We start from the raw sequence: 24,154 nt of genomic DNA, 5'->3' as shown, positions 1-24,154 counted from the left end.
TTATGTTTTGGGTGGTGACCAAACATGACAAAGGCTAGTGAGTTTAACTGGCCTAGGGCTCCAAACAGATCTAGTATAAAGTTGCTTCAGTGCAGGCATTAGTTGAGGACCCACATAGAGTCAGAAGCCTGGCCAAGGCAGAAGCAGGCTTAGTTTCCAAGACTTTATCTGTAGGGACTGAGGCAGACATTTTATACAGTCAGTACATTTTTAATGGGTACATTATTCTGTGCAAAGCTAAACATGATAAGGCATAGAGGGAAAAATGCTTCCATCCCTCCCTTCAGGGAGCTAACACAGTTAAATAATTGTGTCTGGCTACCACTTCCTTTGTATCTGTTATTACATTTACTGCTGGAAAAACACTTTCAGTCTATTCTCCCTTCTTACCTTTAGCGTATTCCTGAATAAATGAGCTGTAATTGTAAAACAGCTGATAATTGTAAAACGCTGCTCAGTGTAAGCAAAAACTGGGAGATTTGAAGTAAAATAAAAAATAATCAAACCAGTGCCACTAGCGTAAAAAGACTCAAAAGTGCTGAGACATTGCCTTTAGCAGTCTTTATTATCTACTCCTTTAGCCCTTTCTAGTTAAAACAATTTTATATTTACATCGGTGTGTAGACTTTATCTGGGTCCTGACTCATACAAACTGTGGAGGCAGGGAGGGATTAGAAATTTCAACACTGACTACTTGATAAACTATCAAAAAAAAAAAAAGATCAATAAATAGTATTTAGAATAAGTTTTAATTTTTGTTGCACTGTCTTATTTACTTGAACACTTTTCATTGCAGATATATACTTTAGCTAAATTTTGGCCTACCTAAGCAATTTTTTTTAAGCAATAGTTCCATTTAAACATCATTACTTTATTGACGAAAATATTGATGTACTAACTTAATGAAGGAAACCCTGGTGGCGTAGTGGTTAAGTGCTACAGCTGCTAACTGAAAGGTCAGCAGTTTGAATCCACCTGGCTTGGAAACTCTTACGGGGCAGTTCTACTGTGCCCTGTAGGGTCGCCATGAGTTGGAATCAACTCAATGGCAACTTTTTTTTTTTTTTTTAACTTAATTAAAATGTGACTTTAGCTCTGTTTTAGCATTTTAGTAATGTTGTAGTTTAGAGATTAAATAGCACTAGGTGTACACTCTGTCTATCCATTTTTTTTTAAATATTGTTTTAAATCAGTGGGAAGGATAGGTATAAGTAGAATAAGAATGCAATTCCTTTTCTGGGTGGGGAGGGAGCTTATAGCCTATTAGAACTTTTTGCCCTTCTTAGAACATGCTGTTCAATTTTGCATCTTAGAGTCTTTGTTTATGTACTTTCATTTGTCTAGAATGCCTTCTCTTCCGTTTTCTTCTAATATTTTCCTAATTGGCCAGGTTCAGATATTTTTGGTGAACTTTCTCTCTGTGCTTTTCAGTATTGCTATAGTCATTAATTCATTAGTTCTTCATAAAATAAACATTTTACGAATCTATCAAGTGATAGATGGATGCCATCCACTCAGCTCTTGACTCATGGTAAACTTACGGAACAGAAAGATAGGTTGCCCAGTTCTGTGTCACCCTAATGATGGCTGGCATGTTCGAGTCCATCATTGGAGCTGTTGTGCCAATTCCTTTCACCAAGGGTCTCCTTCACCCTTGGTGGCCCTCCGCTTCACCAAACATGATGTCCTCCTCCAGTGGTTGTCATCCATATAGTTTACATTGGCTAATTTTCAGATGTAGACTGCCAGGCCTTTCTTCCTAGTTTTTCTTAGTCTAGAAGCTCCACTGAAATCTGCCCACCACGGGTAACCTGCTGGTATTTGAAATACTGGTGGCATAGCTTTCAGCATCATAGCAACATACAAACTACCACAGTATGACAAATTGACAGGTGGTGGATTGAGTCCTTACTATGACCAAATACTGAGCTGGAAAGTGGGTGGTAGGTGGAGATGCAGAGGGGAGGGATGCAAATATAAATAAGGTGGGGCACAGTTCTTCCTCTTGAGAGCACTCACTGTATAGTGTGGTAGATACACTGCATTCAAATAATTAAATTACACTGTAACAAGTTAGGAATGGCTTCACTTAGGAAGTGACATTTGAACTGGGTTTTGAGAAAAAAATTGGCAGGAAAACGTGAAGGAATTTCTAGAAAAATATTCAAAATATCCAAAGTTATGAAGTCATGCTATGTTTGAGAACTGATAAATAGTTTGATATGGGTGAAGCAAAGGATTGGAGACAAGAAGTAGGTTAGGTTAAGTCCTAGGGAAATTAGGTTTCCCTATCGCTTCTCAGGTAGCACTTTGTCTATAGAAATGGAAGACACTTACTTCTTTCTCCAATTACCTGTAATGTTTAGTTTTTCTTTCCTACAGCCGGTTTGTATTTTTATACCTCTTATTTCTGTTAAGCTCCTTAAGAACTCATTAAGGATCCCTTCTTACTCATTTGTTTCTTCCAACACGTTAAGTACTATGCTTGGCTCATAGTAGTCTTTCAGCATTTGTTAAATACTTATTTTTAGTTCTTTGCATTTAGTATGATAACATCCCTTAAAAAATAATTCCTAAAACGTATGTGCTCCTTACCCTAACTATCCCATTTAATTCTCATTGTGATCCTGTGATGTTAAGTTTATTATTCTCATTTTTGCAATGAGGAGAGAGCTACTCACCCAGATCACAGTAGTAAGCAATGGAGCTGGTACTGGAACCCCAGCTGATGGGAATCCAGAGCCCATGGTTTTATGGTCAGTATGCCATAATCTAGTGGAGAGATGAGAACAGACATAGTTTTAAAAAGAGGAAGTATATATAACTATAAAAACCATATTACTTTGGTTAGAACTATCCAGTTAAGTAAATATGAATACTCGTAACCTTAAGGGTTGAATGAGGATGAATTTAATAATACATAGTGAAGGTGAAATGGACCAGTCTCATTATGATTATGCGTATGACAGAGGAGACTACCTAGAATCAAGAACTTAATTTTTTTGGAAAAGTGAGTTTATTTTTATAATAGTAGGTGTTAGTGATGTGAAACTTATTCTTAGTCAGTAGAAGTATTTTAAGATGTTTCCTTATAGTGCCTGTATCATCCGAATTCTTGCAGAAGCAGCTTGGGACTGTGAATGTCTTCATGCATTTACACAAACTACTGCTTACCTACTTAGACTGAGGGGTGTTCATATGTAAAACCTGTGTACACTGAAGATTTGGAGTAGAGATGAAAGTTTCATTTGGTAGTCTTTCTGATAGCAAAACCCAGGGTAATTGGTAAAATTAGCAAATGTTTCTTAAATTTTACATCCAGTTTCATTCTTTTGGGGCACCTACTGATGCCTGGCAGTCATAGCATTAACATACCTCAGATTTGTTGGTTTTGTTTTGTTAATAGGTTTGTGCATGTGTGCACATAACCCTTTTTTAATATTAATAAATATTAAATATTTACTTAATATCCCAAAAAACACCCAGTGCCATCGAGTCAATTCTGACTCATAGCGACCCTATAAGTTAATATAGCATTAATAAATGTGTTGTCCCTGGATGGTTATAAAAAGCTTCATTTTCATACTTCACCTTGGTGGTTAAGTTTCCTAAACAGAGTGAAATTATGAATCAGTTAAAATACAACACTATAATTGTGTATATGCTATGTTTAGTTTTCTTGAATTTTTTTTTTGCCTTGAAAATGGAAATTATTTTTATGACCATATAATATTCAACTGTGAGTATACACAACATTTTGTGTATCCACACTACACAAAATGTTGTATATTCACACAATAGAATATTATGCGGTCATAAAAATAATTGCTTTCACTTGGTGGACATTGGCTTGTTTCCACCTTTTGTCTCTTATGCATTATGCTGCCATAAACATTTGTGTGAGAGTTTTTATGTGGTCATATATTTTTATTTCTCTATTCAGCCATTAAAAGGAATGAAGTACTGATAACAGCAACAGCATGAATGAATGTTGAAAACATTATGCTGAGTCCTCACAAAAGACCATGTATTATAGGGCTCATATGAAATGTCAAACACTGGGAAATCTATAGAGATAGAAAGGACATTAGTAGTTGCTTAGGGCAGATGGAACAAGTGTAGGGAGGTGATAACTAAACTGTAGGGGGTTTCTTTTTTGGGGTGATAAAAATGTTCTAAAATTGACGATGGTGATAGTTACACGTATCTGTGAATATACTAAAAATCATTGAATTGTACACTTTAAATGGGTGAATTTTATGGTATGTGAACTATATCTCAAAGCTGTTTTTGTTAATTACAATTTTTAGCTGTGTTTACTAGCACGATTTATTTGCACGCGTATTTGGAATATTTGGTCATATATTTTTTGCCCTAATACTTAATTACTTAGTCGATCTCTTCTATGCCTTGGGAGAATAGCAGCTTAGAGTTGCAATTTGGTGCTTGTTAATTTAGTTAGGTTTTTCATAGGCTTTAATTTTATGATTTTTTTGATGGAACTTTTTTGCCTTTAAAATAGTCTGTGAAAATAAAATGATTTATTGTAGAGATTACATATATATACTTACATATATGTATGAATGTGTAAAAAGCTCATTCATATGTTTTAATAGTGAGAAATTAAGGCTTTGAAGAAATTAGCATTTTCCTGCATGTTCATATCTTTAGGATAAAACTTCCCTAAATTTTCAAAAGAAAACTATGGAAGTATCTCTTATTTTTAAATTCCAGCTTCCTATTTGTTGAATTTTTGATACTTGATAAATTCAATTTTGTTAGTACACCACATTTTTAAAAATAATCTTGTGTAAACCAATGTAGACTAAGAATTTTCTACAAAGGTAGAAAGTGTCAAATTTGAATCCACATAGAGTTAACATATACAAAATTGACTTTATTGGCAATTCTTTACCTTTTGTAGTAGTTACATCTCTTTAATGTATCATTTTACCTCTTATGGTCACAGAAAACATGCTTACACATTGAAATAAAATAAAGGTACAAGCTTTAAATATTGTCAGTCAGTCACCACATTGCTTCTTCATCACTAAAACTTAATCTGCATTGCTTTTCACAGTTAATTTTAACATATCATTTAATACTATAATAATTTATGCTAAAAATAGAAATGCTGAAAAAATTTTGATATTATGTCAAAAGGTCTGCACTGTTGTTTTCTCTGAAGGAGAAAAACAATTGAGCAAATACTCTGCAAATTATTATGTACATGAATTAGCTAGTAAAGACACCTTTTTTTCATCCCAAAATGTTTTTTTCAAAATGCTTTGCAACATATTTCTGCTTTACCTAAAGAAAAAGGAGCCTATTTACTATCTATTTTAAAATGTGAGTTTTTTGAGAGTTTTGTTTTGTTTCACATTTATTTGCAGGCATATTTTTAGAGATTCATTTTTTCCTGGTCTTTATCTCATATTTCGGAGTTAGCATGTATGCATGTGTGTGTATGTATGTGTATCTACATCCATACATACACATGTATGGATGAGGAAACGTATAGAACTAGAGAATTAAATTCTAATTGTCTAAAATGACTTATAAGTGGCTGGTACTTGTGATGTTTCCTGATGTCTCGGATGATGATAATTTTTAGTAATATTTTGAATGTTCTCTGTTTTGTCCAAAAGAACTTTGTACCACAGTATTTACATAAACAATAAAATTGTGTAATTGCTACTCACTGGAAAGATTTTAATTTCAGATCAGATAAATATAGATATATCTATGTAAGTGTATCATTTAAACTTTCACTAAGATATTTTATGAAAGTTACATTTCTGGGGTCACACTGCTGTGAACTGGTTGTTCTTTATCAAAATATTTTTAGACTTTAACATAGAAATCTTAAATATTCTGTGTATTTCCTAAACTTTGAGGTGGAGAAAACTAGGCCTGTCCTTTGATTAAAAAAAAAAAAAATGTATTTTTTTTCTTGACAAATTCCCTAATAGCTTTCAGTAATATTTCCAGATGACTTTCTCTTTATGGTGGAGAGGAAAATTGAAAAATGACTTAGATTTTTTGTTTTGGGTTTTTTTTTTTAATATATATATTTTTTCATACCTTAAAAGTCGATAACTAATTCACATAAACTACATGCCATTATTATTATTAATAATTGTTACCATTAGTGTATTATCCACATTTTCTTTATAAAACAGCAGACTATTTTCTGTCATAAAACAAATCTAGCTTGTTGTAGAACAGAAACTTCTTCAGTTAAAGGAACTTTAAGGTTTCCTTATTGCATTGACTGTCTTAAGCTTTGTAACAATGTCTGGCTCTCAATTTTAGCAAATGGCATGACACACTATATCCATGAAGAGCTTTTGACAAAAATTTTGACTTACCGGAATTTCTTTGGTGTGTGGTTTACTCAGGTGGCTTCAGTTTCCCTTTAGTAACATACTTTTCCAGTGTTGGTGCTAGAGTACAGAAAATGTTGATACTGTGAACGCATCTTCTGCAGATGATATTCTGTTCCCTTTCTTTGTTGATCTCTCTCTTTCTTAAACTTTGCTGCTCAGAATATCTTTAATGCTAGCCAAGGAGTCAGGGATTTGGACGTATTTTCATGGACTTCCAAAGCTTTTTTCCCCCAGGTGAGTTAACTGTAAGGAACAGTTATACATTATTCAGATACAGAAGCATGTATAACAAATTTTACATTATATCTTTTGAAACCTTTTCTTAAGATTAATAAGTTATTTTTTACCGAAAGAAAGATTTATCTGTATGAAGTGCTACGATTGTTTCCTCCCTATTCCTTTTCCCTTTACCCCTTTCACCTCCGCTCCTGGTAAAGAATATATTATCAGTTTAAGTTAAACGTTTATGTGATTTCAGATTTGTAAGATTTAATTTTATGACTAGCTTCTCCAACAATTACATCTAAGTCTAGCTTTTTCAGAACTAGCTTGTTTAGGTGGTGGAGCCCAAACCCCTTGACTTCAATTTTCCCATTGCCCGGCCTTTTGCATTGCCCTTTTGAATGTTCATTTGCACATGAGGTGGGAATGAAGGGAGAAAAAATTATATTGAAACCTATCAATTTCATATACTGGTTGTCAAGTCTCACATTTCTTCATTGAGTAAAACATGTATCTTATGACTGCTTGAGAGTGACAGGCAAAGTCATTTTATATCCATCAGTTATTTATTATACTGTATAGTACAAAAAATTAGATAAACATTTTATATTTATTAATTTATATAATTTTATTAACTATTCAATAAAATATTAACTACTGTAATAGAAGTTCTTCTCTGTTGCCTTTCATTGAACAGCTTGCAGTTGTTACTCATTTTTACCAAGACTTATCACCCAGGGTTACCCCCAAATGATCGAAAGCTGAAATTACTCTTATAGCTAATGAAATGCTCTAGGAATATTATTAAAATGTCAGTGAAATTATTTTTATTGCTAAATGCATGTACATTTGCTTGTTATTTTGACATGTCATACCATGTAATTTTTTAAAAAATCAATAGTAAATGAACCAAAACTTGCCACATCCAACTATGAAATGGCATGATGTATTTACTAAAATTGATAATTCACAAATACACATCTCAAAATATGGAGTGTAGTAATACTATTTAAAGTTTGTATGTGTCTTACAATTTTTATTTTGAATGCTCTGTGTATATTCATATAGTTCGTATATGTAAATTTTTACAAATATACATGCATATGTATATAAATAAGTTTTTTTTTGGATTGTAAATCTCATCTAAATTTGTCAAAAAAAGAAAAAAATCAGGTGCTTCAAATTTTCATTTCCATTAAATTCCCAAGATATAACTAAACAGTATTGAGTAAATAAACAATGTTGTGTAAATACTGTCTGATAATTATAGTAAATGTTAATTAAATATTGTCCATAGTACATATTTGTATGTGTAAAAACTGATGGATATTCATCACCACAGTAAGATTTGCAAGATATTATGTGAAGGCTAATAGTAGGTTTCAAATTTTCCATGACCAACCATATTATTGAATTAACAAAGTCTAAGATGCACAGAATTCTTGAATCTACATATTATTTAATCTCAGGATTTATTTTTTATTTTCTACTATGTATATGGACATTTATAAATAGCTTTTAGTAAGAGACAACTTACAGGTGTAGAGCCAGTCAGTAAAATTTTGTCTTGCATATGTTAGTTTTACTTTTTTATTTTGTTCATAACATTATTAAATATTTATTTTTAACTTAATGTTCAAGTAAGTACCCCATTATGATCTTGTTTTACTCTATTTGAATCTAAAGCAATTCATAGAGAGCCATCCATATTAAAAACTACTGTATTTGAAAGTGCACTTTAAAAATCTGTATTAAAAGAGTAATAATGGCAGTGGAAGAAACCCCAGTGTGAAACATTTATTTACGTTTAGTTGAGAAGAGCAACTATGGGCAGGTTGTCTACTACTTCTCTTTATCACATTCACATAGGAAACAATTTCATCACAGCATTCAGATTCAATACAAGATTTAGGGCAAGTTCTTTTCTTCCATTTTAGAAGCTACTCTCATATCCAAATGAATTTTATTTACTTAAAAATGCATTTTTAATGTTGATCTCCTCTGTCTACTAAAAGTATAGTCATCTTTGTTTTCTCTTAATAGCATTAATACGTAATTGTGTCATAATGGTCTAGCAAATCTAGCAGGACACTTGCATTTGCACCATATTAGAATATGAGTTGTTAGGATTTACGAGCATTTTTATTGCACTCACAACTAGAATATTAAGATGTGGCTATGTTTTATGCGTTTTTTTCATTATTGCTATCTTTGAAAAATCTCGAGTCTTCAAATTTGTTTTCTCTATTTATAAATAATTATTACATACAAAAGCAGGAGGAAATGAAGATTTAGCTTTTTTGCCCATACCAACATACAACAATGCAGTATTAATGATTCTAAATCATTCGGTTGTGGTTCACATAGTGAATTATTTTTATTTCCTCTACTGTTGAATATTGCTTTAAGAGATAAAGGTAAAATCAAGGATTATTGTATTTCTCAGTTTGTGGTAGGCAAAAACCAGAGATTCAGTTGCTCTCCTGCTGTATTCTCTTTAACTTTTTTAAATATTCAGCGTTAAAAACTGAAAAAATTTTTAATACTGGTATTGACTAATACTTAGTTATCTTTAGATATCATGTATTTTTTTAATCTACAGTATGTAGACTTGCTTTAAAAGCTACTAATAGAAGGATTTTGAAAGAGATAATAGATTGTATTTTGTTTATTTTCTTTTTCCTATTCAAATTTTCAGGAACCTAAAACTAACACTGATGACTTTTTCAAAGACATAAACTCCTGCTGCTCACAGGAAGCAACGATGCAAGAACAGGATATGCCATTCTTGCGAGGAGGGCCAGGCATGTACAAGGTAGTGAAGACAGGACCTTCAGGTCACAACATCAGAAGCTGCCCCAACCTTAGAGGTATCCCAATTGGAATGTTAGTTCTGGGAAACAAAGTCAAAGCAGTGGGAGAGGTATGGATTCTTGTAGCTTCATGACTTCTAAGATATTCATTTTTAATATAATATAACCAAAGCATCTCTTTCTTCAAAAGGTTGCCATTTCCATCCCTGGTTTTTTAAATGTTAATGTTCTTTATGTTTTACTTGTATTGGAAATACTAATGTAATTTTTCTATGCTTCTTTCCTGATAATTTTATTTTTATAATTCTTGTGGAAGCAGTATCTGTATTAGCAAAATGATTTGCATTGTATATGTAATTGTTCAGTTTTTACATGTATCTTTTTAGCATTACAAATCTACTGTATTGTCATGGATTATCAGCACCTTAAAATATTTGATATGAATTGGTGTGGAAATGTGATCGTATGACAAAGGGTTTCTTTTCTTTATTCCCGTTCACTTGTCTTACTGAAGTCCTGAGCAAATAAAATTACTATTGATTCCACTGTGGTGTTTGCCTCAGCAGATAAGCTTGATGATGTAGTGTGTCATGCTATTTCTCAGTGTCAGGGTCATTTTCAAGTAGCACTGTCAGTACCATCAACCTAAATAATAGAGAGTATGTTGTTGTAGGACATTTTGCAAGAAAAAAATAAATAACAATAAGCCGTCTGTTTCTGGGTGACACTTAAAATTACTTAGACATTATGTTTGTGGTTTAAAAATTATTATTTTTCCAAAGTCATAAGTAAACAGAGTTTTAGAAGAATTTTCATTGATTTCTGTCTTACCTCAGGCTGTGGTCTTAATTTCAGAAACTAATTTTGTGGTAGAAATTTATTGGAATGATGACACTAATCAAACACTTAAGCTTTGTACTGGTTGTCAGCCCAAATGCCCTAAAAGGATTAAGCCACTCAATTGTGCTTTTTGTTATGTACCAGGTAACCAGTTCTGAAGGTACATGGGTGCAGCTGGATAAGAACAGCATGGTAGAGTTCTGTGAGAGTGATGAAGGCGAGGCATGGTCCTTAGCTAGAGACAGAGGCGGCAACCAGTACCTCCGACATGAAGATGGCAAGTTGGCTTAAATTTGTAATTTGTTCCAATTAACATTTAAAATGTCAAAACTTAATGTATTATATTTATTTTGTCTTAAAGAGCTTTTTTTGTGTTTTTAAATAAAATCAAAACTAGGGGTTAAAAAATTGTGCAGCCTTAAAATTGGTCTGTAAAATACATGGTGCTAAATGAATGTGTATGAAAGAAGAGAAATTTTTTTTTAAATTCCTCTTCTTTCATATACATTTCACATTAAGAAATGTGAAACGTATGAATCCATCTTTACAAAGCATGGAACCCTGGTGGCACAGCGGTTAAGAACTATGGCTGCTAACAAAAAGGTCTACAGCCAGTATCCACCAGCCACTCCTTGGAAACCCTGTGGGGCAGCACTACTCTGTCCAGTATGGTCGCTTTCCATCAGAATTGACTCAACAGCAATGGGTTTGGTTTTTTAATAGGTATTACAAAGCATGAATTCACATGCCTCATTCTGTGCCAATCCACAGCTGAAAATTTTACATTCTACCACTAAATGGAAATTCAGTTTTCAAACTACCAATCATATACTTCTCCAAGGCAATTTCACCTGATTTAATCTTGTCTCAGAGAAGGAGCCTTGAACAAATGCATAGCATCTTTTTGTAGTTTCCTATTTTGTTGTTAGACTTTCAATTTTAAACTTTATTTTACCTTTTTTAAGCATTGATCTCATTGAAATTTTTTTTTTTTTCCCTTTTCGTCCCCCTTCTTCATTCTGCTGGTGGCAAAAACTCATTCTTCAAAGTTCAGGCCATATCATCATTTGTCTGAAGCTTTAACTCATCCTGAAAGAGTTATAAGAATTCCCTGTGTCCCTTAAGAACCGTATTTAACACTTGAACAAAACTGATTATAATATACTGAAGTCAGTTTTTATTTCTTTATACCCAGATTGTGAGTCCCTTGAAGAGATACATAGCTTTTTGTTTTTGTCTTTTTCTTTTCCTTTGTACTCCCAGTCCTAACTCAGCATTGGAACATATTAGTTGCTCGCTAAGTTTTGTACCAAATCTCAAATTTATAGGATAAGGGGGTGTTTTTTGTTCTTTTTTTTCTTTTTTTTAAGAGCTGACTGGAGTAAGGTCAGATAAATAAAAGAACATGCTTCCTTATCCAAAAAATAATAAACTTGTAAATACCTATTATCCAGGAGGCAGTGTGGCCAGAAAGATAAATTGATTCAAAAAAGATTTGAAACTTACATGAATGACATAATGCATTTAAATATGTTATCTCTTTTTTCTTAAAACAAGGCTTTTTGAGGTAGCTAATATAATCCTCATTTTATACAGGTAAGGAAACTAAAGTTCACAGAATGTGAAATGACTTGTCTGTGGGCATGCATGACAGATACAAGACTTGATCCAGAATCCTCATTCATATTTCAAATGTTGTGCTCATTACACTGTATCACTTATCCACTAAACACAAACTATGAATCTATCCCCCTTGTCTTTACCAAATAAACTTTTTTAAGTCAAAGATAACGTGGTTATAAAATAGTGTTCTGAGATGATAGAACTGTTCAATATATTTTAAAGAAGAAAAATGCTTCATTTGAGGTAAATCAGACATTTTACAAAATAACCTTTCTATTTACTATATATTAATATATATTTATTACATATTCGTTATTTTTAAAGCATTTTTCCTTGCATGGAATTAAACCCATTGTTGTCAAGTCGATTCTGACTCATAATGGCCCTATAGGGCAGAGTAGAACTGCCTCATAGGGTTTCCAAAGAGCAGCTAGTGGATTCAAACTGCTGACTTTTGGGTTAGCAGCCATAGCACTTAAGCACTGTGCCACCAGGGTTCCTACATGGGATTACAAAAAACCGAAACCAAACCCAGTGCTGTCGAGTCGATTCCAACTCATAGCGACCCTATGGGACAGAGTAGAACTGCCCCATAGAGTTTCCAAGGAGCACCTGGCGGATTTGAACTGTCGACCCTTTGGTTAGCAGCTATAGCACTTAACCACTATGCCACCAGGGTTTCCTACATGGGATTAGTCAAATATAAATGAAAATACTTAAAGTGAATCAGCTTTGTATAAAAAAATAGTTAAATAAGATGAACACTTATAAAACCGGAGAATGGCTTAGGTGACCCTCAAAGGACCTTTCTAGCTTAATTATTTTAATTAACAATGTAGTATAATGTGTGGGAGTAGACTCAGCCTGGACTGCCAGAGTACAGATCACACTCTATAACTCTTTAGTTGTGTGACCTTGGCCAAGTAACCTAACCTCTCTATGCCACAGTTTTTTTCATTTGCAAAATGAGGATACCTCTAAGGCTGATATGAAGATTAAAGAGGAAATAAAGTATAAAGTTGGCAGGTGGTAAGGCTAGCTATTATTGTTAAAATGTAAAATGCCCTCCATACTGTGGAACAGGTTTTACCGAGGAAAGTTATATTCCCATAAACTTAGAAAGTGGAAGGTTCCTCTAAGATAAAGCTTACTTAAATTGGGAAATCATTTCTGGAGAGATATACATTCAAACCTAAAAGAGCTTTAAAAAAATTTAAATTTCTCTTTTTTAGCAGCTAATAATCCTTTACTCTTTTGAGAGAGAGGGAGATGTATATATTTGGTTATAATATGAGTGTTAATGTTTTCACATTAAATCTGGGGTGATAAGTAAGAAAGTAATAAGTTAGTGCCTTAAAATCATTAAGATTAATTGATGAGCTATCTAAGCAGTGTGCACATTGGTGTTAATATGTAACACTATGTCATATGGAAATTAGAGGATTTGGCACTATGGTAACTTATTTATATGAAGTAGTATAAATAAAGCAAAAACTTTTTTCTTTGTAAAAATTCTTTATTGGTCCTTGATTTCTATAGGGAAATCTAGTAGGCAAAGTTACTGCTGTGGTCAGATAGAGACTTCCTGTTTGTTACTAGACCATTCTGAGTCTAGAAAGTAAGAGCGACGCTGTCTTCTCTGTTCAGATTACTGTTCATGTGTGTTTTCCAGAAGAAATACTGCACTGCTGAAATCTCACACATGCCTAAGGGAAGTGCTAGGAGTTTTTTTAACATCTACAAATGCTGGTAAACGGATGACTATACAGTACCACTGGAACAGCAGATTTCCAATTTACAAACAGGAAGGAAACACTCCATTCTTCTAGTTCCATTTTCTATTTAAAATATTTCATTATTCATAATGTCATTTTAATGAAATAAATACCTTTTTCTCCCTATTACCTTTCATTGGACAGATTTTGTCCTTTTTTAACCTGGCATTAATATGGCTATTAAACAATGGTATTAGTGTTTTTAATATTATATCAGACAAATCTTACAGCCACATAACTTGTAATAGGAAGTTAACTTAGGTTATGTGTTTTCTATGTTGTATTTTTTTTATCTTACCATTTGTAAACTGGATAAAATATAGGATGAGCATTTTTTGTTTATAAAATGTCTTTGTGTAAATTTGTAACAAATAAGAGTTACTGGTTCAAAAAAAAAATTATGCATTCAGATGTATCCTGCCACAATAAAAGTAAATATACTCCATATAAGCATGTCCCATTTCAAAATTCCACCGTGTATTTCATAGATGAAAAAAAAAAGATTTTTCATATGCTTTTTTAGTGTCAAGATATTCTAATTGATATTTAGATTTATCATATCTAAATATAAGGTTATTTTTAAATCTAACCATCATAAAATCTTTTTTTGCGATTTTCCTCTTTTTATTATATAAATAGGGAATGCATATAAGAAACTGATTTTGTAGCTGTACCTTTTATTGTAGAGCAAGTTCTTCTGGATCAGAATTCTCAAACCCCTCCTCCAAGCCCTTTCTCAGTTCAAGCTTTTAATAAAGGAGCAAGTTGCAGCGCCCAAGGATTTGATTATGGACTTGGAAATAATAAAGGTAGGTGTTTAAAGGGAGTCTTCTACTTAATACACTTTAGTATATTTTATAACCTTTCTCTTCTACCCATTTTTATTCCTGTTCACCCACAAAGTTTTATTAAAGTTTGTTTATAGGAAATTAACACTTAAAATGTTAATTGAAGGTATCCTTGTTACAGTATTATCCTTTTTACCAGTCTTAGCTTAAGTTTATAGAAATTCTTGCTTATTTTTTTTCTACTTTAAAGACACTCATTTTGAGTTGATACCTGAAAGATTCTGTGTCACTGTATCTAGTAAAAGCACTATAATTTTATCATCCTTTAAAATCAGAATGTGACTTTTAAGTAATACATTTATATAATATTACACGTCACCTTCGTTAAATGCATATGATTTTGAATGTCTAGCCAAGTTATCTTAGTTAATTTAGGATTATATGAAATGGTATGTGTGGGTGTGGTATATATAATAAAACCAGGAAGTTGTAAAAAGAAAACAACCTAAGCCATATGAATATAAAACGTATACAGCTGGTTTTCACTACATTAATGGAGGAGGAATCCAGCGTCATGAACAGTCCAGTTCTTTTATTCCAAAATAATTTGTATCTAAAATTCGTTCAGAACCGCATTTGTGTATAAATCAGACATGCTCGTGTTCTTTCCTATGCACGTGGCCCTGACTCCTTCCAAAGCACACCTGTTGTCAGCAGATAGTATGCAGTTTGACGATGGATAGAAGGGAGAAGATAGCCTACGTGGAAAAGTTTTATTTAAACTACTTCACAGGACTTGATTTCAAAGAGTCAATACAGTGTCGTTATACCTAACTCAAAGAACAAGAAAATGAAATAGTCAACAGATAAAAAATAACATCAGTGTATAGGAAATACTGGATTTAAAATAAGCCTGCTTTCAATTGAATACCTGCGTTGCTTTCCGCAAAGCATTTTTATGAGGGAAGCCTAGCCACAAGTTTTTTTTGTTTTTTTTTGCTTTCCCTGCTTTCTCGAGTTGATCTATTCTGTAGGCTTGGGTACTATCAGCTTGTTCATTTGTGGTAGCTCTGATTTCTGTAAACTTAAGCAAGATCTTCATATTTATATAGGGTAAATTTTTGATGGTGTTTTCTTTCTTCATGTCCCTTTCTCTCTACCACTGTCCACCCTTAAATTAAAATCTCAATGTTTAGGTTCTACTACTATGCTTCGATAGTGATTTTTATAAGGAATTATTATAAAGTTCAAATTGTTTGCTTTCAGTCTTTAAAATACCTAAATCATTACACTAATTACTATCATTGTAAATTGGTCTTTAAAATACAACTTATTAAATAATCGTAGGAATAAAAACCAACTTTCAAGAGACAGACATTTCTAAGAATGTTTATTATTAAATAGAAATGATAAAGTATTACCTTTTAAAAGTGTACTTTTGCTAATATTGTTTCAAAATAGCATGCATTTGTTAATAAGCTTTTAAAAATATTTAGATGGAACAATGAAATATTGAGATACATAACTTGATTAACTTTATCTAACCTTTATTTATTTGCCTTTAACAGCAGTTTACATTTTCTTTAACTCTGTATACTTCCAAGCTCAAGAAAGTTAATTGTTTTTTGCAAAAGTTCTTTTCCCTTAAAAACAGCATTTTACAAAATTCTTCATCTCCAAAATTTTTCTGAAATCTATAGTGTTAATTTTTTTTTTAAGTAAACACACCTGTAGCTTGTGTAAATGGTTCTTTCCATGTAAATCTATCCCGTACTAGTGCTTCAGTTGAAATTTTTATTCATGAAACTTTATTATATTTAGGAGATATAGCTGAAAAGCTACTGTTTTCTAGTTTCTGCATCAACTAGTCTGGATTTGTTCTTTCTTTTTCTTCTTCTCTTCTTTAGTGTGTTTATGCCACAAAGAAGGAGTTACCATCCATCTAATTATTTTATATCTTCAAAAAATAATTTTCTTTAAAGACCTTGGTATTTATTTATAAGGAAAAATGTCAGAATTCATATTTAAGAAAGACCATTAAAATTAGGTAACTCATATTCCTTTTTCTTATAGGTCTTAGTAGTTTTTTTTTGTTATTTATCCAAGCAAAAGTTTCATGCTTTAGAAAGTAAAAAAGAGAATTTCTTTGATAGGTTCATTTGGAAAAAATATATATATATTAATTTGCAGTTATAGATTAAATATGTTATTAAGTTAATAACATAATTTTTCTCCTTCAGTTCTTTATTTTAGAGAAAAACTATATTTATGTTATTTACTTAGTTTCTGCAGAAATATACTGCAAGTAAAACAGGCTAGTATTAGTGTTGGGCATTGTTTACGTAGCTCATCACTTATACATGTGTGGTGTTGGATCAACTTACGGTAGATTCTTCATAGACTCTGTATCCTTCCATGCTGCTGCTGTGTGTTGCATATAAATTTAAATGTATTTGTTTTTGTAGGTGGGCTGTTATATAAGATTTGATGGACTACATCCATTAAAAAACAAAATACGCAAAATTCAATCTCTAAATTTGAGAGAAAAGATCACCATCTTCCACCATTTCTGATGGCATAGTTTTACTTAATATTTAACTATATCTCAATGTTACAAAGCACCATTCAGTTTGCCATTTTGGATGTTAATTAATAACAAGTTGTAGTTTTGACTGTTTTGCCCACTGCAGGTGACCAACTGAGTGCCATACTGAATTCCATTCAGTCACGGCCCAATCTCCCAGCTCCTTCCATCTTTGATCAAGCTGCAAAACCTCCCTCTTCCCTAGTCCACAGCCCATTTGTGTTCGGACAGCCCCTTTCCTTCCAGCAGCCTCAGCTCCAGAGTAAGTCTGTCAGCCTTACCTGCCTCATCAAGCCATTTCTGAGGCTTTGTTCTGAGTTGTTTATCAGATACGAATTATGTATCAACTCACCTGATGGTTTTATTTACTTAGGATGTTACCCCCTCCCACATTTTTTTAAGGATTTAAGTTATTCTGAGGAAAACATTCTGCAGCTAAGACATTTGTCTTTAATCAAACTTTTTTTTTTTTTTTTTTTACTAAGTATAAAAAAGTTTTTAAAATACAGGTTCTCTTTCTATTCTAATTCTTGTACTAGTAAATGAGTACTGTAAAACATGTTAGGAAAAGCATAATTTGATTTAGACTTCTTTTTTAATATGCATGACTACAGGAAACATCAGTTCTAGGGATATTTTGTGTTACTTAGAGATGCCCCAAAAGAATAAATCTATTTCATTATATCAGTGGGTAGAAGAGCAACCATACTGGTTTGGGCAGGTGTGTGTTTCTGTTAAGTGAATTTGATACCTATGAAATGTAGAGCAATTTAGGTTTTCAATTTTTTCAAATTGTTAAGTTTCCTCTCTTATCCTTTTGTTTTCCCCCTCCTTAATATGTTAAATAGTGATCATTTGATTTCGGTTCTTTCTAGGATTACTCTAGCTTTTTATCCATGGTAGTAACTCACATTGTTCTGGAAAATAGACTCAAGCAAATTAACCGAGTGTTCTTTTTTTCTTTATAACCTATTCAGTCTTCCACATAGAACTTTTAAAGCTGCTTACAATATAATGATATGTTCTTGGCCTTTTAAGCCCATGTTGGCTATCCCAGCACACTCACTGAATGAGATAGTTTATAGAAGTCTCAATATGCACACTTATTGTTTGGATTCAAATGCACAACCTCTTTGCTTTAATAAAGTACATTTACACTTAGGCCGAAGCTATTTTTCAACAAAATACTTTGGTAACACTTATCAGGATTACTTAAGAGAATACCAGCTAGTTTGATTTTTTTTTAAGAGTTAGGGTAGTGTATACTTAGTTATGTTACTCGTTATGATACTGTTATCCATCTTAGATAAAGTGTAAACAAGAGTATACATTTTTCTGGGTTTGCACTATACATTAGGCAAGTTTAGTTAATGAAATTTAATTAGTTTGGAAATATAAGTAGCATGAATAAAAAAGCCTTTTGCTATTGGATCAATTCCGACTCATAGCAACCCTATAGGACAGAGTGTAACTGCCCTGTAAGGTTCCCCAGTAGCAGCTGGTGTATTTGAACTGCCAACCTTCTTGGGTAGCAGCCATAGCTCTTACCCACTATGCTACCAGGGCTCCCCAGTAGCATCTATAAGTAGTATCAATTCCTAGCTAATAATCATCTGCTTATATACTGTAAGCATATTCATGGGTAATATTCTCTTGGATGTCTATTAAAAGAATTTCAAGTAAACAAAATAGTGTCACGTGTGTGAAATTTTTTATTTCCTTCCATGATAAGCATTATAGAAGAATGAGAGAGAAATGAAAATTTAGGTTACTAATTTTAATGGAAAAAAAGACTTTTTACATTTAGATGTAACCAGGGTGCAGTGTTTCAAATGTAGGTACAAGGGAAAAAACAAAAAGGAAGAAAATTATAATCAGGCAGAAAAGTCATACTAGAAGTAAAATTTTAAAAGAGAAATTGTCCTGACAGTATCATAGCAACAGCAGACGAGAACTAGGAAGAAAGTAAATACTCTCGTTCTGTCTAAAGGTTAATTGCAAGTCTTCACAAAAACAAACGTAATTGGTATTTTTACTTTATAAATTTTAGTAAAATGTATTTCAAAACAAAGACATCATAAAATGCAGTTTGTCTTTTTTAGGAGCTAGCAAGCTTTCAAGTGAGATTGTGTGAGGAAAAATTTAATTCATATTATGTATGTTATTGGTGCCACCACTTCTTTTACCACCACCTTGGAACAGAACTGAAATCCTGGCCAAGAAATGCCTCCATTACCAATTTTCTGAATAATTACTTGCCTGCAGTCAAACAATGGGAATTACTCAGACCTTTTTTAAAAGCTCCTATTCTCAGTAGAATATCATAAAAGTTTGAATTCCAAATTGCAGAAAACAGAAGCCTTAGTCTTTAGCATAACTCAAAAAAAGTATGGAATTTTAACAATTGTTTTAATGTTTTAAAAGTAAACTAGAGTGGTATTAATCATTATATTAGGATACTTAAATGTGACAGGGTGCATATTGTTAAGGCTTACCTGAGTGAGATACTTTTTCCTCCACTTAGCTGTCATCCATCCCTAAACTTCACTGTCATCCATCCCATCAGCATTTCACCCCGCTTTAAAGGTGGCTTACTTGTGGTACTTCCCTTTACTAATTTATAAAATGAGACTCATTTTCATCTTGTAGTTGGAGATACCAAAGTAAAATACTATATATAGAAGAATGCATGTACTAGTTTTTGCTTATACCAGTAGTCATCAGTATGTACCAAACACTGTCCTAAAGCACATTAATACATCCTCCTTTGAGATAATGTCTGTTATCTCCATTTTGTAGATAAAGAAACACAAGCTTAGCGAGGGTGAATGATTGGCCGTAGAAGCATACATAGTAAATGGCAGAGCCAACACATGAGGCCAGTTCTACTGACTACACAGGCCATGTTTTTAAATATTCAGTCTTGCCTACTGATAAATAATGTAAAATCTGTTCTTTAACATGCATTTTTAAAATTTCTGTTTATGTTTAGTTCCAGGATCTAGAGTAGTAGCTTTGTTCATATTGATTTTTCTCCCTCAAGTTTAGCTTTAAGAATGTAATTTGAAAGAAAAAAAATCCTAAATATTATAAATCAAGTTCCCAATTAAGTAGACAAGTTCTACATAGACATGTATAAACTACCCCACATTTTATCTAGCATCTCTATGAGCATTATTAACAGTATTTCTGTTTGCCCCCCACCTGCATAGTTTTTTTTTCACTTACCTTGAAATGTAAAATAATTTAATGTATTAAATTAATTCAGTGCCCCAAATCTGATCATTTAGTTTTAAATTAGCAAAAAGATTTTATTATACATACATACACACACATTATACATACATACACGCAGATACATATACACATGTGAATAATTTCAACTGTTATTCTAGTGAATGGAATAATTTCAGAAATGAAAGTTACAGATTATCCTTGTTTTCTCATGTGTGTACATGTGCACACATGAAAGAGAAAAGTATACATAAAATTTTTTTCTTTACTGTTCTACAATTTAGTTTTTATTTCAAAATTAATATGTAGTTTTTTTTTAATTGGTAAGGAAATTACCAGTAAGGTTCTAGTGGACTGAGGCTGGGGGATGAAACACCAGAGGCCATGGCTCCACCCTTTGAGACCCCAGAGGTTGTGGCCATACCCTTTAAGACTGAGGCAGCTCAGCTTCCTGTGTTCCTTGTCTCTTCAGTTTCTGCTTCCTGGTTCCTTGGCCTCTAGGCCCTTTGGGCCTAGAGACCCACTTCTGCCCTGCTGGGGCAAGTTTTCCAAAGCTCTGTAGTTCCACCGATAAGTGCCTGGAGGCAACCCACTCCACAAGTAAACTTTGGCCAGAAGGCACTCGACTCTCTTGCTCTGTGGATCAGTAAGCCTAGCTCCACTGATAAGTGCCTAGAGGCACCCCACTCCTCCAGGAAGCCTGCCTCGCACAGGCACTTAGCTTTCTTGCTCCATGGGTCAGCTCTAGCATCATCTTGCTCTGGTCTTCTGGTTCTGCTGCTTCCGGTTCTCTGCTGCTTCCGGTTCTCTGCCACTCCTGTCTTCTGCTGCTGCCGGTCCGCTGCTGCTGCTTCTCACCATCTGTGCCATCTCTGGTGTTACCAGTTCTCCTCACTTCCTTCTGAGACTTCTATCCATTCGCAGTTTCAAAACCAGTCCACATTTTAGGTATCTGTTAGAGCAGCACCCCATTCTCTCAGTACCAAATTCTGTCTTAGTCATCTAGTGCTGTTGTAACAGAAATACCACAAGTGGATGGCTTTAACAAGGAGGAATTGATTTTCTCACAGTCTATTAGGCTAGAAGTCCAAATTTAGGGTGCCAGTTCCAGTGGACGGCTTTCTTTCTTTGTTGGCTCTGGAGGAAGGTCCTTATCAATCTTCCCCTGGTCTAGAAGCTTCTCCATGCAGGAACCTTGGGTCCAAAGGATGCGCTCTGCTCTCAGTGCTGCTTTCTTGGTGGTATGAGGTCCCCAACTCTCTGCTTGCTCCCCTTTCCTTTCAACTCTTGTAAGATAAAATGTAGTGCAGGCCACACCCCAGGGAAATTCCCTTTACATTGGATCAGGGATGTGACCTGCACAAGGGTGTCACATCCCACACTAATCCTGTTTAATATATAATCTGATCTTGCCTCATTAACCACAAGCAGAGATTAGTATTTACAACACATAGGAAAATTATATCAATCACGAAATGGAGGACAACCACGAAATACTGGGAATCATGGCCTAACCAAGTTGACACATATTTTTGGGGGGCACAATTCAGTCCATGACAGCTGCCTAATAAATGTTGTCTGCTATTATTATTGTCTTTAGAAGTAAACAGTACCACTTCTACTCTGAGGAAGATATGGAAGAAGTCAGAGTCTGAGAGAAAGCAGTGTATTCTCAGTGTGGAATGATTTGCAGAAAGGAATTTAGTAATGGACACGTGAGGTTTCCTAGCTATTCCTCGGTCCATTCTTATAGCATAGCTTCATTTCTTGTTTTGAAATTAATTCTTAGTATAGCGAGACTATATTCATGTATCAGTATGAATGTTAGTATGAAAACCAGGTTTGTTTCTAATACTTGGTGATCGTCGATGATCACACTTCAGAACCCGGCAGTGCGTTGGTGGTTTGCGTGCTATAAAGGCGTTCTGTAGCAGATGGAACACTTGACTTGGGAAGGAAACCTGAGTTTTAGTCTCTGTTCTTCCTCCAAATTTTGTGACACTAAAGATGACTTTTAAGATCTTTTTGTGCTCCCAAAGGAAAATTTTATGATGACTTCTAACAAAGATTTTATAAAATCCGAGTCAGCTTTTATTCAAATATTGAAGCGTGATTTATTTTTTCACACTCGAACCTGTTGTTTTTGTTGCTAGATGCCGTCAAGGCAGTTCCAACTCATAGCGACCCTCTGTACAACAGAAGGAAACATCGCCTGGTCCTGTGCCATCCTTAAAGTCATTGCGATGTTTGAGCCCCTTGTTGCAGGCACTGTGCTGGTCCATCTCACTGAGGCTCTTCCTTTGTTTACATCTTTACAGATCTTGAACCTATAGCATCTGTCAAATGCCCAACATTTATTTTAGTTTTGGCTTTAACATCTCTAGCATCCCTACAAGTTCTTATCCTTTTAGTCATTGATTCATTTGACAAACTTCACACATTTGTAACTTAGTGCTTGAGTGGCCCAATGGCAGTATATTAGACTAGAGAGGATGGGTCCAGATTATGAAGGGTATTGTAAGCCATACTTAGTTTAGCTTGTAATTATTATGAATAAGTGGAGGGAGGAGATGAAAGAAATAGTTCTGCAGACGTGTAAACAAAGGAGTGGTATGATTTTTTTTACATTTTCAAAAGTTAATTAAAAGTATTGTGGAAACAGTCTTGGAGAAGGAGAGAATGATGGAGGCAAAAAAGTACAGAGAAACACTGAGTAGGGCCTAAACTAAGGCCAATTACAGTGAGCATATAGAAGAAGGAACAAGTTATGAATATTTAGACAGCAAAATGGACAGGACATGATAATCACAGTTGTGGGAGCCAGTCTAGAATGACCTCTAGTTTTCTGGCTTTGGTTTGAAAGGTAGTATGCTTACCAGATACCAAAAATATATAAAAAAAATCAGGTTTGAAGAAAAAAATGACTTCAATTTAGTAACTTAGCTCCAGTGAGTTGGAATATAATTTGAAATTGGGGAACATATTTTACATTCTCATCATTAAAGATGGCATTCTTGACTGATAAGTTTAAAATATGCAGTTAAATTATTCGTATATCCATGTATACTGAAACCCAAAATCCACTGCCATCAAGTCAGTTCTGAGTCACAGCGACCCCATAGGGTTCCTGAGCTGTAAATCTTTATGGAAGCAGACTGCCACATCTTTCTCCCGAGGAGTCAATGATGGTTTCAAACCACCAACCTTTCTGTTAGCAGTTGATCAGTTTAACCACTGTGCCACCAGGGCTCCTATATTCATATATAGTAAAAATAAATCATTAAATCATTCTGGAGATTTTACGTTTAATTAAATTTTTTGAAGATTTTTAAGTATTTCAATTATATTTTTACATTAGGCTTACCATACCTCCCGCTTTGCTAGTCTCTAAAACTACTACACTGTAGTATAGGTACATAGTACTTGGGCTTAGTAAATCTAACAACTCAGACTCCTCATGCCTTATTGTTAGATTGTTTTTCTTTCCCCCTTCAGTTTTGATTTAAGAAATCTACACAATCAACAGCCATTATGTCATATGGTAGAATTTTTAGTGTTCAAGGGGCCTAAGAAGTCATCAAATCCACCCTCATTTTGGAAATGAGGAAATTGTAGGTAACTTGCCTGAACTCATCAGTTACGTTAGCTGGTAGGAAATCTAAGTCTTGAACATGAAGGTCTCCTAACTCACTCCAGTGATTTTATTTCTACGACATCTCAGTGGCTTTCCATAGAGTGTCCGAGAATTGGGAAAGCTAAAGGATCATTTAGTCCAGCCTTCTTATTTCATACTTTAAATCCCTGAACAACATCCCTGATAAACTTTTTGCCAGATAGGAAATTCACTATATCACAAGGCAGTTCTAGTTGTCAGTTCTTCCCAGTC

General features: G+C 33.7%; 1 protein-coding gene across 9 annotated transcripts in view; it reads left to right on the top strand.

Annotated features, from left to right (window-relative positions):
* MYCBP2 (MYC binding protein 2) overlaps nt 1-24,154 on the top strand; it is a 287,568-nt gene that overhangs the window by 200,263 nt on the left and 63,151 nt on the right. For 5 of the 9 annotated variants that reach the window (XM_049853282.1, XM_049853285.1, XM_049853283.1 and 2 more), the window contains 4 exons: nt 9,310-9,534; nt 10,409-10,541; nt 14,349-14,471; nt 17,117-17,296. In XM_049853282.1, the coding sequence (XP_049709239.1) occupies nt 9,310-9,534; nt 10,409-10,541; nt 14,349-14,471; nt 17,117-17,296 (661 nt within the window). The remainder of the gene's footprint in view (nt 1-9,309; nt 9,535-10,408; nt 10,542-14,348; nt 14,472-17,116; nt 17,297-24,154) is intronic. The other 4 variants (XM_049853287.1, XM_049853286.1, XM_049853284.1 and 1 more) reach the window with 3 other exon arrangements.

The sequence above is a fragment of the Elephas maximus genome, chromosome 14 (assembly GCF_024166365.1).
Source record: "Elephas maximus indicus isolate mEleMax1 chromosome 14, mEleMax1 primary haplotype, whole genome shotgun sequence".
NCBI classification, from domain to species: Eukaryota; Metazoa; Chordata; class Mammalia; order Proboscidea; family Elephantidae; genus Elephas; species Elephas maximus.
Note: the sequence above shows the minus strand (reverse complement) of the source record. Positions and strands in the feature narration are given on the sequence as shown.